Consider the following 14,358-nt stretch of genomic DNA (forward strand, 5'->3'; position numbering starts at 1 on the left):
CCGCTCACAGCTTCCCCCGCACCAGCCGGGCCAAGGCCAGGGTAGCACTGAAAATACTCCACGAAGTTATGAATAAAACCCCCCCCCCGCTCTGGGGGCCGCAGCCCAGCCGGCCCCTCGCTGCCCACCGGCCGGGGAAACCACGCCGTCCAGCCAGCAGGACGGGGCACGGGGCTACCTTGATTTACGTCGTCGGGACAGAGATACGAGCAGGAGCCGGGGGCGGGCAGCACACCGGGGACACCACGTGCCCAAAGCCCTAAGGACGAGGCTGGCGTCCCCTCCTCAAGCTTGGCTGCCTTGCGGGATGCCACATGGCCTGGCCCCGGGAGCTGCGCTGGCCAGGCACAGGGGAATGAACAGGGAGAGGGGCCAGGGCTGCGCCAGCACCATCCTCCCACTGGCGAAAGACCCCCAAACAGCCATAGCCCTCTGGGGCTCCTCAGGGCAGCCGAGGCAGGAGAGAGGCCGTGCCAGGCTGCGCACAGGAGCGGGGACAGAGGCATTCCTGTGTTCCTGCCTTTCTGCCCCAGCCACGCTGGGGGGTTGCTGGTGTCCCACCTTGGCCAAACTCCGCCAGCCACCTCCTCCAGTTGTCCCCGGGGCGGGGGTGCTGCCGGCATCAAACCCGCAGTGCTCCTTCCTCTCTCCTCCCCGCGTCCTCCGAGAGCAACGCTGAGGGGAGGAGCCGCCTGCGTGCCCCTAGGGCAAACGGCCAAGGAACCAAAAACATGACGGAAATGAAAAGGAAACAAGGGGGAAAAAAACTATCATAAAAAAAAATAGTGACAAAGGGAAAAACCACTAATTCCCTAGGAGAGTACAAAGACCTGGAAAGTGATGGAGCAACAACAGCGTCTTTGGAGCGCAGAGGGCATGGCCACGCACCTCCCGCCTCCAGCACAACACGATTCGGGGCCCTGGGAGCGCAGCGGGCAGGCGTCCGGCTGAGTCCGTGCCCCGGCGGGGAGGAGGAGGGCTGGCCGGGAGCCCAGACTGCTCAATGCTCACCACATCCGAGGAGAGGCTTTGGGGAGGGGGGGTAAGCGCAGGGTCAGGCCCTAGCAGCGGGCAGCAGCCCCCGCCCCAGCCCGGCGTCCTTGTCCTCTAGCGAATTGTGCGGCACAGCGCCCGCCAGCCTCAGTCCGCCTCCCGCTGCACCTCCGACGCGTCCGCCCGGCAGATCGGGCACGTGCGGTTTGCCTGTGGGCAACGAGAGACGGGGGCAAGTGAGCGGCGCCACTGGCAAGGCTGGAACCACATCCCAGAAGTGCCTTATCCAGCCCTGCACAGTGCTCGGCCCCAGCTCCCAGTGCGTGCAGGGCACTGAGGCCACCCAAAAGGCACAGCACCCTATACCCACAGCATCCCAAGAAGCCACCCCACTCCCCAGAGGGGGCACAAGGCAGTACCTTTAACCATTTGTCGACACACTTGGCGTGGAACTCGTGGTTGCAGGGCAGGACGCGGAGAAGCTGCCGGGCCTCAAAGTCGCTGAAGCACACAACGCACCTGGGGGAAGCAGCCATCAGTACAGCCCCACTGCCAGCCACGGCCCCCGACCCCCGTCAGGCCCCCCATGTGCACCCCGAGCTCACTCACAGGGTCTGCTCAGACTGGTGGCTCTCGGGGTTGAAGCGGTAGGACGGGAGGTGCTCGATGTCTGCTTTGGTGAGTCCCCGTGGCTTGGCCTCCCCCAGCCGCTCGGCCAAGTTCAGGAGTGCCTGGAGGGAGATGCAGAGGCCGGCTCAGCTCATCTCCTGTCCTGGCACAGCATCCCTCCAGGCTCCCCCCTCCCAGCAGAGCAATCAGCAAACCCCCAGCTCTCCTATCCCATCATGATGAGGAAGCCAAGCAGACACACCTCATAATTCTCCATCTCCACATCATCCACGTCCAGGTCTAAACTGATCGTGGGCCCCACGGCCGTTGGCGACACAGGAAGCATAGAACTGGGGGGGAAGGACAGGGCAGTCAGCATGGGGCCGTAAATCCCAACGTCCACCCTGGCACCCCCCAGGGGGAAGAGCCCCCTGTGCCAACACAGTGCCACTGTGGCCCTCATCCCCAGTGCCATCCCTGCCCTACTCATCCTGGAATATCCCCACCAGTACTCACAGGAAATAGGGCAGGAAGCTCGGATAGTAGGGAGGAGGCGGCGGAGGGGGTGGCGGTGGGGGCAGCGCCTGTTGCAGCCGGTACCGCTGGGTGTTCAGCCGCCGGGGCATCATATGGGGGTATGGCTGCAGGGAGACATGGGGCACTCAGAGTTGTGCCAGCCCCACAGTGTTCCCAACCCCTCCCCAGGATGGGGACTCACCACGCCAAATGGCAGTTCTTGGTGCAGCGGGTCGTGGGGGAGGTAATGCAGCGGCATGGAGGGCGACAGCGTGGGAGCGTGGTGAGACGGAGGGTATGTGAAGCCTGCGATGGGGTGCTGCTCCCCTCGCAGGTCCACGTCATTGTCTATCCTCTGCAGAGGCTGTGGGGAAAGAGTCAGGCTGGGAGGAGCGTCCCAAATTACACCTCCCCAATGCTATGAAGACAGAGGCACCCTGAGCACCCTGGCCACCACCCCCAGCTTAGACCCGCAGGGTTGCAGAAGGACAAGACCCCAGGGTGGTGGGTGCATCACGTCCCCAGTCTGTCCCTCCACCCCAACTCACCATACGTGGATGCTGGGCTTGGAGAGGTACAAACTGCCCCAGGGGGGCCATGTGGGGCGGCTGGTGGGGGGGCACTGGCGGCGGGGGTGGGTGCAGGATGTAATGGTCGCTGGAGATGATGGGGGGGAATGTCTGGTAGGAGACGGGAAGTTGTTGCATGGCACATGCCTGAATCAGCTGTGGGGAGAGATGGAGAGAAAAAGAAGGGTCAGACACCCCTGCCCCCTCCCCAGGGCCTCCAAAGGACCCTGTACTCCCAGAAACTTGCACTACACTGGGCTTGGGTACCCAGACAACCTCTGGGCACTCACAGCCCAGGCTGTCCCCAGGCGTCCCCTGCTGTGACTCACCGGGGGTGGGAGGCAGCAGAGCGGGTAGTGCTGTCCGCTGAACATCACTGAGCATGCTGGGAGCTGCTGGGTGCTGCACCCAGGGATGTGCTGGCCAGCGTGGATGGGGAAGCCTTGCGTCGTTACGGTGGTAACCGTGTAGGAGAGAGGGACAGGTCCCTGGTGCACCTAAGGACAAGGTGCCGAGGGCACAGTCAGGGTACAGCCCTATCTGAGCTGTCCCTCTCCTGACAGGGTCACAGCAGGACGCTGGGCACTCAGCACTGGGACAAAACACCTGGCATGCCCATCCTGCTGGTGTGGCCAGAGGGACGGGCTGAGTGAGGGCTCAACTTGAGGGAGTTTTGAGCCATTCTTTCCTCCACACAGACAGGCTGACACAGCCTCCAACACATCACCATTACCATGGATTATGGTAACAGTTGTCACATGAACAACCCTACAAGGGGACTGTCCCTAGCCCCTGGGAGGAGGGACCACCCTGGACATACCCAGAAGGCAGAGGGAACCTAAGATTTAAATCTCGGAGAACCAGAGCACCAGCAGGCTCAGGGCTGGGTGATCCCAGCAGCAAGTGGCCAGAGGGGACCCAAGGACATGTCACCACTCCAGACAACAGCCCGAGGAACACCACAGGATCACACTTAGGAGCGGGGCTGGGGCTGCAGCACCTACCTGGTCATGCAGATCCACCATGAATGGGTTCTGGTGGGGTGGGTGAGAGGCTGGGTGAAGCATTCGTGGCGGCGTGCTGGGAAGAGCGTAGGCGCGGGGCTCATCTACAGGGATGTGCGGCTGCTGGGGGAAGGCAGGGTGCACCTGGGGCTCATCCTGGCCCAGCAGGGTTGCCAGAGGTCGATCGCGTCGTCCCCACTGACGCCTGGCAGAGGGGCTGTGGGGCCACCGCAGAAGAGAAACAGAGCACGAGTGACCCCCCAGGCCAGAGGGGCACCACAGCCCCAGGCAGGATGGCTACAGGAGGATCAGTGCCAGCCCAGAGTGAGATGCTTAGGGCATTGTGCCAGGCCACATCAGGCTGGACAGCTCCAGAACCAGCTTCTCTGCTCACCCTGCAAGTGCCCTCTCGGTGTCCGCAGCATAAAAAGGACCCCTGCTCCCCAGGGACCCCTCATCTGGGCCAGGTGGATGTGCTTCCCTATCAATGCCCCCCAAGCCCCACTGGGAGCCGGTGCCTTGCCCCAGCAGAACCAGAGAACCGGCCCCACAACCCCGTGTGCCACAGGGGACGGGGCTCCGCACCACCCTGCAGCCCGTACCTTCGCCGGAGGTGGTCGGGGCTGCTGCAGGGTCCCCCCGAGAAACGGCGCTGGGCAAAAGGGGCAGAGGGCGGCCGCCTATTCACTGCCAGTTCCCATGGTCGCATTGGTGACGTCGGGAGGCGGATGGGCACACGGGACCTCAGGCTCCAGGCAGGGCAAGACACCAGCACCTTGAATTCTGCAAGAGGGACAGCGGGTCATGGCACTGTCCCGCCACCGCTCAGGCTGCTGCTCCATCCTCACAAGGATGGTGATGCTCATAGCTGGAGCTCATCCTGCTCCTCCGCCTTGAGCTGCACCCACCCCATCTCCTGAGCCTGAATACGGCCCTGAGAGGGGCTAGGAAGAGCCTGTCCCCAACTGCCTTGTTACTGTTCCTCCCCTTCACGGCCAGAGTCACCTCCCATGCACAACACAAAGAGAGAGAAAGACTTATTTTTGGCACAGAGGAAAGAAAGTGATGAAGAGCCCTGTGGCTGTGGCAGCATCCCAGCCTGCTCACCGGCCAACAGGGAGCCTGAGCATGGCATTGGAGAGTTTCCAGCAGATCCTTGATGCTGCTCTGGGGGGTGCTCTTTGTTACTGAGCTCCTGCACATCCTACTCTGGAGTGACACTGCTACCCCAGAGACCAGCACAGGGGCTGGTGGTGGCAGCAGGGCTCATGGCCCTTCTCTGTCAACTCCCTGCTGCAAACAGAGCACAGCCACACATCCCTACTGAGTAGGGGACAAGCATGGGCTGTGCTGAAGCCAGGGAGGCAGCTCTGCTCTCCCAGATGCTCCCCAAGGCAGTGGGACAGTGGGAACACTGCCCTGGCCCTGCCCCATCTCCCCTCCTACACCCAGCCTGACTGGTGTTCCTGCACCAGAGCTCCCAGGACACAGCTCAACCCCTCAGCCCAAATGAACCCTGACACTGCACAGAGGAGACATCTGCATTTGGGGCTGGGCTTCCCCAGGCTCTGCTTTCCCAGGTCCCAAAACAGCCTTCCTTGCCTCCATGTGTTTCCAAGATCCTCCCTGGGTACCCTTCCATTGCCCAGCTTCCTTCGGCCTCCACAGCATCAGGCAGCAGCCATGGCCTTGGCACCGCAGCCCACACGCCCCTAAATCCAGCTCACTGCAGGCTGGTGAGGTCCCCCCCAAAGCAGCTTCTTCAGCTCCACCTCCTCCTCAGTGCCCATGGCAAAGACACACCAGGGACAGGAAAGACACTCCGGGGACCTGGAGCCAAGGGAATGCTGCTCAGCAGGGGGATCTCAGCCCAGCAGGGAGAAGCTGCAATGTCACTTTTGGGTAATGGCTATCAACAACCACTGGGACAAGTTCAGTGCCACACACAAGTCTCTTATTAACCTCACCTTCATTTCCACACTACTGTGGAAGCTGAAAGCAAATTTCTTTGTTTTGGTAGAAAAAAGGAAGAAGAAAGGCAAAAGCCACAGGCTGAGCCCTCCCAGAACCAGCCTGTGACTGTCACCAGGGAAGGGGGTGTGCCTGACCAGGACGTTCCTTCCACAGGGAGTTTATTCTGCCCACCTTGAAGCTCTGCCCGGCTGCAATATGCCCCTAAGTGGGCTGGGAGCCAGAATGCAGCAACAATACAGCTTTAGCCCCACTCTAAAGAAGCCTCCCTGAGGTGTTACTGCTTCCAGGTCCACATCCTCACTCTTGGAGCACACGTGGTGCCAAGGCCCTGTGTGATCCAGCGGGCACCTTCCAGACCAGGCACCACAGCAATGGGCTTGGGGATGGGCAGCATGTCCGCAGAGGAACACTGAAGCCATACAGGGGCTCGCCTGTTCCTGGGACCTCCAGAGCAGAGGGCTGCCTGCGCTCCCGGAACCCCAGGATGGCATCCCGAGGCAGGACGGCACCCCTGACTTGGAGAACAGTGCTGGCCAGGCCCTCGTTCTGCCACAAGCTGCACCCGTAAGGTACCCACCCTCCTGTCCCAAGCGGGCACACCCGGCTCCCTCCGCACCCGTGGCTGGAAGCCAGCGGCCACTCCGAGCAGGGTGACCGTGACCCCGCGGAGGCCACCGCAGCTCCGAAACGAAGGAGATCACGGTCCCGCAGCCCCTCGGAAGGGCGGGGGGAGGCGGCTCCCGAGCCCCGCCGAGAACAAAGTTAGCAGCGCGCCAGCGCTCACGCCCGGTGCCATCTGCTCGGGCACAGCCGGGCTCCGGGGCTGCCGGCGGAGCCGCCCGCCCTGGGGGTCCTGCCACCCCGCTGCCACCCACCTCCGGCTCTGTCCCGGCACCCCGAGCTCTCCCGTAGCCCCTTCCCCGCCGTTCCCAGGCGGACGCCGCCAGCTCCCCCGGGAGCGGGGTCACCGCTGTCTCCGCCGCACCGGCAGCCCCTTCGGAAGGACGACCCCGACTCCCAACCCCACCCCCAGACCCGACCCAAAGCCGACCCTCGGTGTCCGGGACGGCGGCGCACGGCGGGGCGAGCAGCACAACCCGGAGCGCACCGACGGAGCGCCCCACCGTGCAGCACCCCGGGGAGGCACCGCGGCCACCGGCAGCCGGGAGCGCACCCCAGCCCGCGCCCCCCGCCGCGGAGCTCTGCCGGTGCGGATCTGTGGCTTTAAGAGCGGCCGCTCCGGGGCCATGTGCTCGGCGCCAAACAAAAGCAATAACAAAGGCGGCCGCCGGACCCCGCCGCCGCCGCCCGGGGCAGGTGCTGTCGGGGGTCCGGGGGCCGGCCCCCGCCCCCGCCCCGCTCCCGCCCCCCCCGGCCCGCACGTACCTGCACCGATAGCCTGGGCCGCCGCTCCGGTGCCGCTGCGGCGCCCCCGCCCCCTCCCTCCCGCCGCTCTTTGTTCGCCGACGCCGGGCCCGGGCCTGCCCCCCCCCCCCCGCCGGCCCGCCGCCGGCCCTCCCCTCCCTCCCTCCCGCCCGCCTCCCGCCGGGCCGGCCCCCTCCCCGCCGCCGCTGTTTCCGGTGCCTCTTTGTTTTCCGCGGCGCGGGGCGGCCGCGGCGGGCCGGGGTGCGCGGGGGGGTGCCTGTCCCTTTAAGAACCGGCGGGACGCACCGGACCGAGTCACAGCGCTCGGGGGCACCGGGGGCGCGCGCGGCTGCCGCGGGGGGGGGACAGAGGGGGGCGGCCGGGGGCACCGGGGGGGGGGGGGGGGGCGGCGCGGCGCGCGCGCGTCCCACGTGACCAGGCGTGTCACGGTCCGCAGCCATCTTGGAGCGCGGGGCCGCCACGCGGGGCAGCGACCCCCGTCCCGAACCGCCGAGGTGGGCCCAGAACCGAGGGCACCGGGCATCCACCGCCCCTCTCAAGCGGCCTGCTGACGCTACCGGCCACCTCGCCCCGCTGGGACAGGCCTTAAGGCTGGTGGCACCGTACCTGCGGCTGTGTCCCCGCATCACTCCCGGGCCCCTGCTCACCGGGCTGGCAGCTCCGTGGGCCCGCTGGGCCGCGGGGACGGCAGTCCCGTGTGCCCGGAAGTCGCCGTGCTTCTGTGCTGGTGGACAGAAAAACCCGGGGGTGGGGAAGCAGGGGCTCAGCTCCCCACCACCTTCTGCGCTCCGACGGGAGCACGGAGGAGCTACTCCCCTCCCGCTTAGGACATCGAACCCTTTGCCCGCACCGACAGCTCTCCCAGGGCATCTGTAGCCAGTTCAAACTTTTACGCACCAGAAAAGCCCCTTTTGCTTCAGAAAAGCCTCCTATTCCCTCACATTAATTAAGCAAGAAGCAGGAACTCCTCGGCCCATCTCCTGCACACCTGCAGCTCACCTGAGCGAGTCACCCGGCTGGTGGCTAACGCTGAGAGCTGGATGCCGAGAGGCAGAGCCACCGGCTCCCCGGGAGTTGCACACCAAGAGGCCGAGCCACCGGCTCCCCGTGTGCCCCAGCAGCACCGCTCAGGCACCAGTCAAATCCCCGTGCTCAGAACAGCACATCGCAGCAGCTTCACTGAGCGCCAGATGCTGCATCAGAGCCAAATTTCCCCCGGTTACAACGCACACTTAGAAATTCCCAGGTAGGCGAGCGAGCCAGCCGGCAGCCCTGATGTAATGCCTATAAACCAGCCCTCCCCTGACAGCTGGGCTTTAAAGTGCTAACAACCAAAAGGGAGCTAATTAATTTGTAGCATCACCCCTTTCAAAGAAAACCTCAGACTGACGATTTAACAATTCAGTAGCTCATTGTTGCGATGAGCAGTCGGATTCAGCTTTGCCAGATTTCAGCCCTGTGCCCAGGTCCCTTCAGGGCCCTCTCAAGGCTCTCACCTCTTCACCCCAAATCCAGGCGTGCAGGAGGAATTACACCAGGCTCAAGGATCCTCCGGGACATACAGCATTCTGGGGCAAGATCCCTCTACCTCTGTAGCACCACGGCCAACTGCTTCTGTCCCCATGGTAGGGGACACACAGGACAGGAAGGCAGCACAGCAAGGCAGACCTATGATGGTGTCAGAGCCACGCACTCAAGCAAGAACTCCAGCAGGAAGAGCCAAAGCATTGAATCAGCCCAAACCTGAACAACCACCCTCCAGGTCTGTTCCACTACAACCTCTTTGCTTCAGGAGCCCGGGACTACAGGGAAGCGAAGGAAAACAGCACTCTGTCCTTTGACCTTGCCATTGTTTGTAGGCAGAGGTAGCACTGCGCCTTCACAGGATTGCCAGGACACGGTCTGATCCTGGGCAGAGCACTGGCAGCAGGCAGAGGCCACAGATGGTGGATATCTGTGCAGACACTCCCTCCAGACCCGCTCCAGCATCACCAGCTTCCCCGTAGGCAGCAGCTATTGATGTCCTCAGGACGGCATCAGGAGAAGCCATCGATGGAACGCAGCTCACACGCTGCTCACGCTCCCTGCCCAGCCAGGCTGGATCATTCCCCTGGCACAGCCACACTGCACATGGCTGTGCCCAGTGAGGACGGGGCACCACACATCCAGCCACAGGATCAGAGTGTGTGTGTGGAAACAGCTCTGCCCACACTGTCTCAGGGACACAGCCATGCACACAGACTCCAACATCACACTGCTCCAAGTACAGAGCTCTACCTGAAAAGCCATGTGAGGGGCCCAAAAGATGCTACAGCAAGGCTGGGTAAGGCTGGTCAATGCTTCTGGGCCAGGACAAGGGATCCCAGTCCAGCCACAGAGACTTGTGACACGCCTGGGACAGCCCGTAAGCTTTAGATAGCTCTCTACGTGCAGGGGCTGCTCAGGCTGAACCTGGATGCTCTACAGCCGACAGGTGGCCCATCCTTTCCTTAAGGATAGCCAGGGGCCAGCAGGACGAAGTCTCCCTGAGCCCAGGCTCTTTAAGAGACCATCTGCTGCCACAGACATGCCACCTCCCTTGCCCCATATATAGGTCAGGTCTGATACAGGATTAGCCAGGGTGATCCAGTGGTGAGAGCACATCTCCCACTGAAGGCTTGGTCTGCCCTGTGCTCTCCCCAACACTCAGCGTGCCAATGCTTCACCTCCACATTCTCCTGGGCCTCTCACACAAGTCCAGGGAGAGAAAGAGGCCCAAGATCCTACTCTTTTCTCCCCAGAGCCTAGGAAAAAAGCGTGAAGAAACTGGCACCAAAAACACAGAAGCTCTCAGACTGCAGGGAGGGAGGAGCAGCAGGAGTGTCCCTACCCTATCCAAGGCCCAACACAAACACCAGAGGACATGGGACACCCCAACATCAGCAGGGTGAAGTGCTTCTTCACAGTGGAGATGGGGGAGCAAGGAGCTCCCTCCCTGCTCCACACACCCGGTGGAACTGAGTTCACTGGCAGTGGAGGCAGGACGCCTCCGCCGTGATCACACGCCACCCACTCCCACCCCCGGGCTGACAGCACTCCCATCAAACGCCTCCAGCCATACACACGTGGAGGATGCTGACATGAGGAGCGAGTAGCTGCACAGGCAGCGGAACTGATAACGCCCAGTTTCCTGTCGATCTCTCCCACGTGGATTCTCTGATGTCTAATAGCATGGCTGAGCTGCACTGCAGAGGGAGAACTAGCAGCACCTTCCTCCCCAAGAGCCAGAGCCTGTAGCAAGCCAAGACCTCAGAGGCAGCATCCACACCTGACACCTACCCCAAGTGACACCATCCAGCAAGTTCAAAGCCAAGTGAACACAGATAAACAGTAAGCTTGTAACAAGCCATCCTTTCCTTAGGACAGGGTAAATAATCTGCAGAGATCTCCACCTTCCTTCATTTGCCCTAGAAACTCCAGCACGACCTGAATAGCATGACCAGAAGGCTGCAGGTGCAGCAACTGGATCCAGCTTGGCCACCTCTGTAGTTCAGCAGCATCAAGGAATGGGCTGTGTCCTCCTCTCTCCTGGGTGGCCTCTTCTCCCCTGAACAGAAGCATGCTGAACTACACACACCTCTGTCTGCCCAGGCATCTTGCAGCAGCCACTTTCAACAGCTCAGTTACACATAGGTGGGAGGAAAAGAGCAAATGCCACTATGTCCATCCCCAACCTGCTGCCTGGCTAGCCCCCCTGGTCCTTCCTTTCCTTCCTACTATGAGACACTGCTCTTCAGGACTCTATACTCCTCTGCCCTTCACTTTTAGTTCACATTTCAGAAAGCCCTTTCCTAAACCAGACCCAGTCTCTCCTGGGACAGAGCCAGCACAGGGAGGAGGGATCACTCATCTTTCCCTTCTCCACACAGCATCCCTGAAGTCCCTAGCTCATCTGTCGCCTCTCCACAAGCATCTCTCGGAGTCCAGCCTGCAGTCTACATGCTGTAGACAGTGTTAATGGCATGTGCCAAGTGAGTGGCCGAGGGCAGGAGGGGCCAGGCTCCAGACACCTTCCCCACTGCTCTCCACTGCGCTCAGTCAGAGCAGCTCCTGCAAAGGGATACAGGCAGAGCCAGGAGCTGGTGGATGTCAAAGAGCAGTTTCGTTACCACTCAGCAAAACGAAGCGTCTCTTGAAAGCGCTAGTGACAGTCAGGAAGTTGGGCTGGGTGGTTTGTTTTGCATTTTAAGAAGCCTGCAGGGACACCAACAACCTGCAACGATCATTTTCAGAGAGGAGCTCAAAGAAACTCATGATTTTCAGCAACCATTTACCCTCCTTTGTCCTTGATTAAAAATTTGCCAAGAGGCTGCATACAAGATGCACCAAAACAGGAAGTGACCACTACCCTAAGTGCAAAGGAGATTTGCTGCAATATGTCCCTGTACATCACTCAGAGAACCCCACACCAGTGCCTGAGGTTGGTTTTAAGAGCAAAAACATGACTTTCAAGCTGACAGCCCCCGCGCACAAAGCGCAACTGTGGTGACAAGAGAGCAGCCTGGGGCACAGGAGCTGCCTGACCTCTGCTACAGCTCTCAACGGCAGATTTTTATTGTTCACCAGTTTCCCAAAGCACAGGCATGGAGAGAAAACCAACTAAGACACTCAAAATGCAAACGCAGCTAGGGAGCTCCACCAGCACGGCAGGGAAAAGACAACCTGCCGGAGGGGACCGTGCCTCAGCACTGCCAGGCCTGGGGGAAGAAGGACCAGAACATGGGCCCTCCCTTCCCAGGGGCAACAGCGAGAGATGCCAGAGGCCTGGATCACCAAGACACAGGCTCTCACAGGCTGAGAGAAAGCAGCTCCTAACACACTGCAGGCCAGTCCTCTGCTCTGCACGGCTGAACTAAAAACCCTCATCCTGCTTTCCAGGGTAGCCAAGGAAGACCCAGAACTACAGTTCTGAAGCCAGTGAGAGCAGGTCTCCAGGGACCAGCCTGCAGCTGGAAAATAATATTCCCAAGGCCTGCAACGAGCACTGCTTGTTGGGGACACTGCTCAACCTCATCCTCTGCCATGCACAGAGCAAAGTGTGGAGCCCTCCCAAACCACCCCACTCCAGAAAACCCATATATGCCACACTGGACATGGGATCTATGGTCTGCTTGTGCCCTCCAGGAAACAGCTCCTGCCCTGAAACACTGAGGATTTGCAGGTGCAAGGGTGGAGGAAAGGATAAGCACCATGGTGCAGCTCTGCTGCCCACAGAGTCAGCAGGCTCTCAGTCAGCAGCCAGCCAAGGCTGGCTTCTCCCAACACCCTTGTGAGCCGACAGCACAGATCCACACCGCTCCCCTCTGGAACTGACCTGTCTCAGGCAGCCACGCAACATCCTCATGGAGCTCCATGACCGCGGGGCTCAAGGCTTGCCTCTCCCAAGTTCCTGCATCAATGTCAGAGGGCTCTGGGAGAGCTCCCCAACACCAGCAGCTTCCTTGGATGTTTTAGCAGCCTCTGGACACATCAGACTGGCACCCTACAGGCTGTGCCTGCAAGGTGGGTACACAAACCCCTTGGCCAACTAATTACCCACACACAGCAGGTGATAAACCATGTTTCTCCAGACTGATCCAAGCAGGGAGACAAGGGATCATGGGAAAATGTTGTGCCCCAGCTCCTCAATAAAGAGGTGAAAACCCCAAAAGCATCCAGAAGCCAGGTTTTTCTGCTGAAAACCAGCGCCGTGCCGCCTGCCACCACCACCTCCCGAGCCGTGCCCCGCGGCCGGCCTCACGTGACAGTGGAGTGGATGCACACAGGAGGAGTGGCTGTAGTGACAGCGTTACAGCTTGTGTCCAACACACAGCTGAGCCCAGCAAATCCCAGCGCTCTGCAGCTCTCCTTTACAAACTCCACACACTGCGCAGGTACATGACAGTCAGTGAGAGCTCAGTGCCCACAGCCCCAGGAAAATGACACCTAGAGGGAGACAGCCCAGTGAGTACAGGGCTCCTGAACTCTCTGCTGTCCACTAGCACAAGGACCGGCCCACACCAAGCCCCAGGGACCAAGGACAGCTGTTCTTACACCAGCCCCAATTGCCCAGGGCCAGCCCCTCTGCTACTTCAGAACACGTACGCCCAGCAGGAAGCAGGGACACCCAGCAGGATAAGCAGGACTTCACCCCGTCTAACTCTGCTCCGAGTGACTTTACATCATTCCCCACTCTACCCTGGGTGGCAGGACTTGAGCAGTTCTGCAGACAACCTGGGAGAAAAGTGCTGTGAGCTAAAACCCAGCCCTTACCTGCCAGCTGTTATTTCATTCCTCTAACAGGTCCATAAACCAAGGATAATTAAATCTCTCCTAAACTCTCTTCCATTTAAAATAAAAATCTATAGTCCCTATTTCATTAGCTGGCTCTAGGTTTTACAGCTTGATCAATTCCCCTCACAGGGCCCTGGTCCTGGACAGGCAGATGCAAACACACAGCTTCCATGGTGTGGATCAATGGGATTTGCAAAGTCTCCTACCCCATTCCTTGTTCCTCACTCACCAAAGGGAGCCACACAGCCCAGCAGGTAGGGACAGTGTGTTTCACTGCTCAGGGGAACACCACTGCTATGCGTGGCTTCAGAGGTCAGAGTGTGCACCTGGCAAGAACAGAGGCAGCAGCGACACTCCCTCTCCAGTGAAGGGCCCCAAGAACGCAGCCATGACCCTAAAGGCGAAGCAGCCCAGCAAGCCAGCAGGGTGACATCTCCCTGTTTGCTCCACAGTGAAGAGGGACAAGGCTCAGCTCCCACAGCTGACAGCTGGAGTCAGAGCCCACCACAAGCACCAGCTGGGAACCAAGAGCAGCCGCCACCTCTCTGACCTCCCTGCACACAATGCGGAAGAGACTCGTCATTGAGACCCAGGCACACGGGCTCAGTGTTTCCCGCCCTTCCCAGCCCTCTGCTGCTGCCCTGCCACACAACACCTTCCCCCTGCCAGCCTGCCAGCCAGATGGCTCTTGCCACCCCTGCAAGCCTCTCCCTCCACAGCAGCAGGAGCTTCCAGTGCCTGGCAGCAGATGGAGGGACCACAGCAGCAGCCAGAGCTGCACCGAGAGCATCTAGGCAGAACCCACGGAATGGACATCAGAGTGCTGGGCAGCCCTTAAGCCAGCACCCAGGTGCCCCCCAGCACCTATCACATAATTTCCCTCTGTTCCAGGGGCATATCCCTTCCTCCCTCCCAGCTTTGCACAGCCAGAGCACAGCAAGTTGCCACAGTCTGAGTCCCGTCAGTACCAGGACACACCATGGTGGCAGCCCCAG

General features: G+C 60.9%; 1 protein-coding gene across 1 annotated transcript; it reads right to left on the reverse strand.

Moving 5' to 3' along the window:
* Positions 1 to 838: 838 nt before the first annotated feature.
* RNF44 (ring finger protein 44) lies at positions 839 to 7,491 on the reverse strand. The gene is given in 14 exon segments (XM_053991061.1): positions 839 to 1,203; positions 1,413 to 1,512; positions 1,603 to 1,724; positions 1,865 to 1,952; positions 2,119 to 2,243; positions 2,321 to 2,482; positions 2,667 to 2,843; positions 3,017 to 3,184; positions 3,692 to 3,908; positions 4,294 to 4,474; positions 7,052 to 7,100; positions 7,102 to 7,286; positions 7,289 to 7,452; positions 7,454 to 7,491. Coding segments are annotated over 14 exon segments (1,839 nt in total). The 3' UTR covers positions 839 to 1,140.
* Positions 7,492 to 14,358: the final 6,867 nt, after the last annotated feature.

Source organism: Vidua macroura, chromosome 15 (assembly GCF_024509145.1).
Source record: "Vidua macroura isolate BioBank_ID:100142 chromosome 15, ASM2450914v1, whole genome shotgun sequence".
NCBI lineage: Eukaryota > Metazoa > Chordata > Aves > Passeriformes > Viduidae > Vidua > Vidua macroura.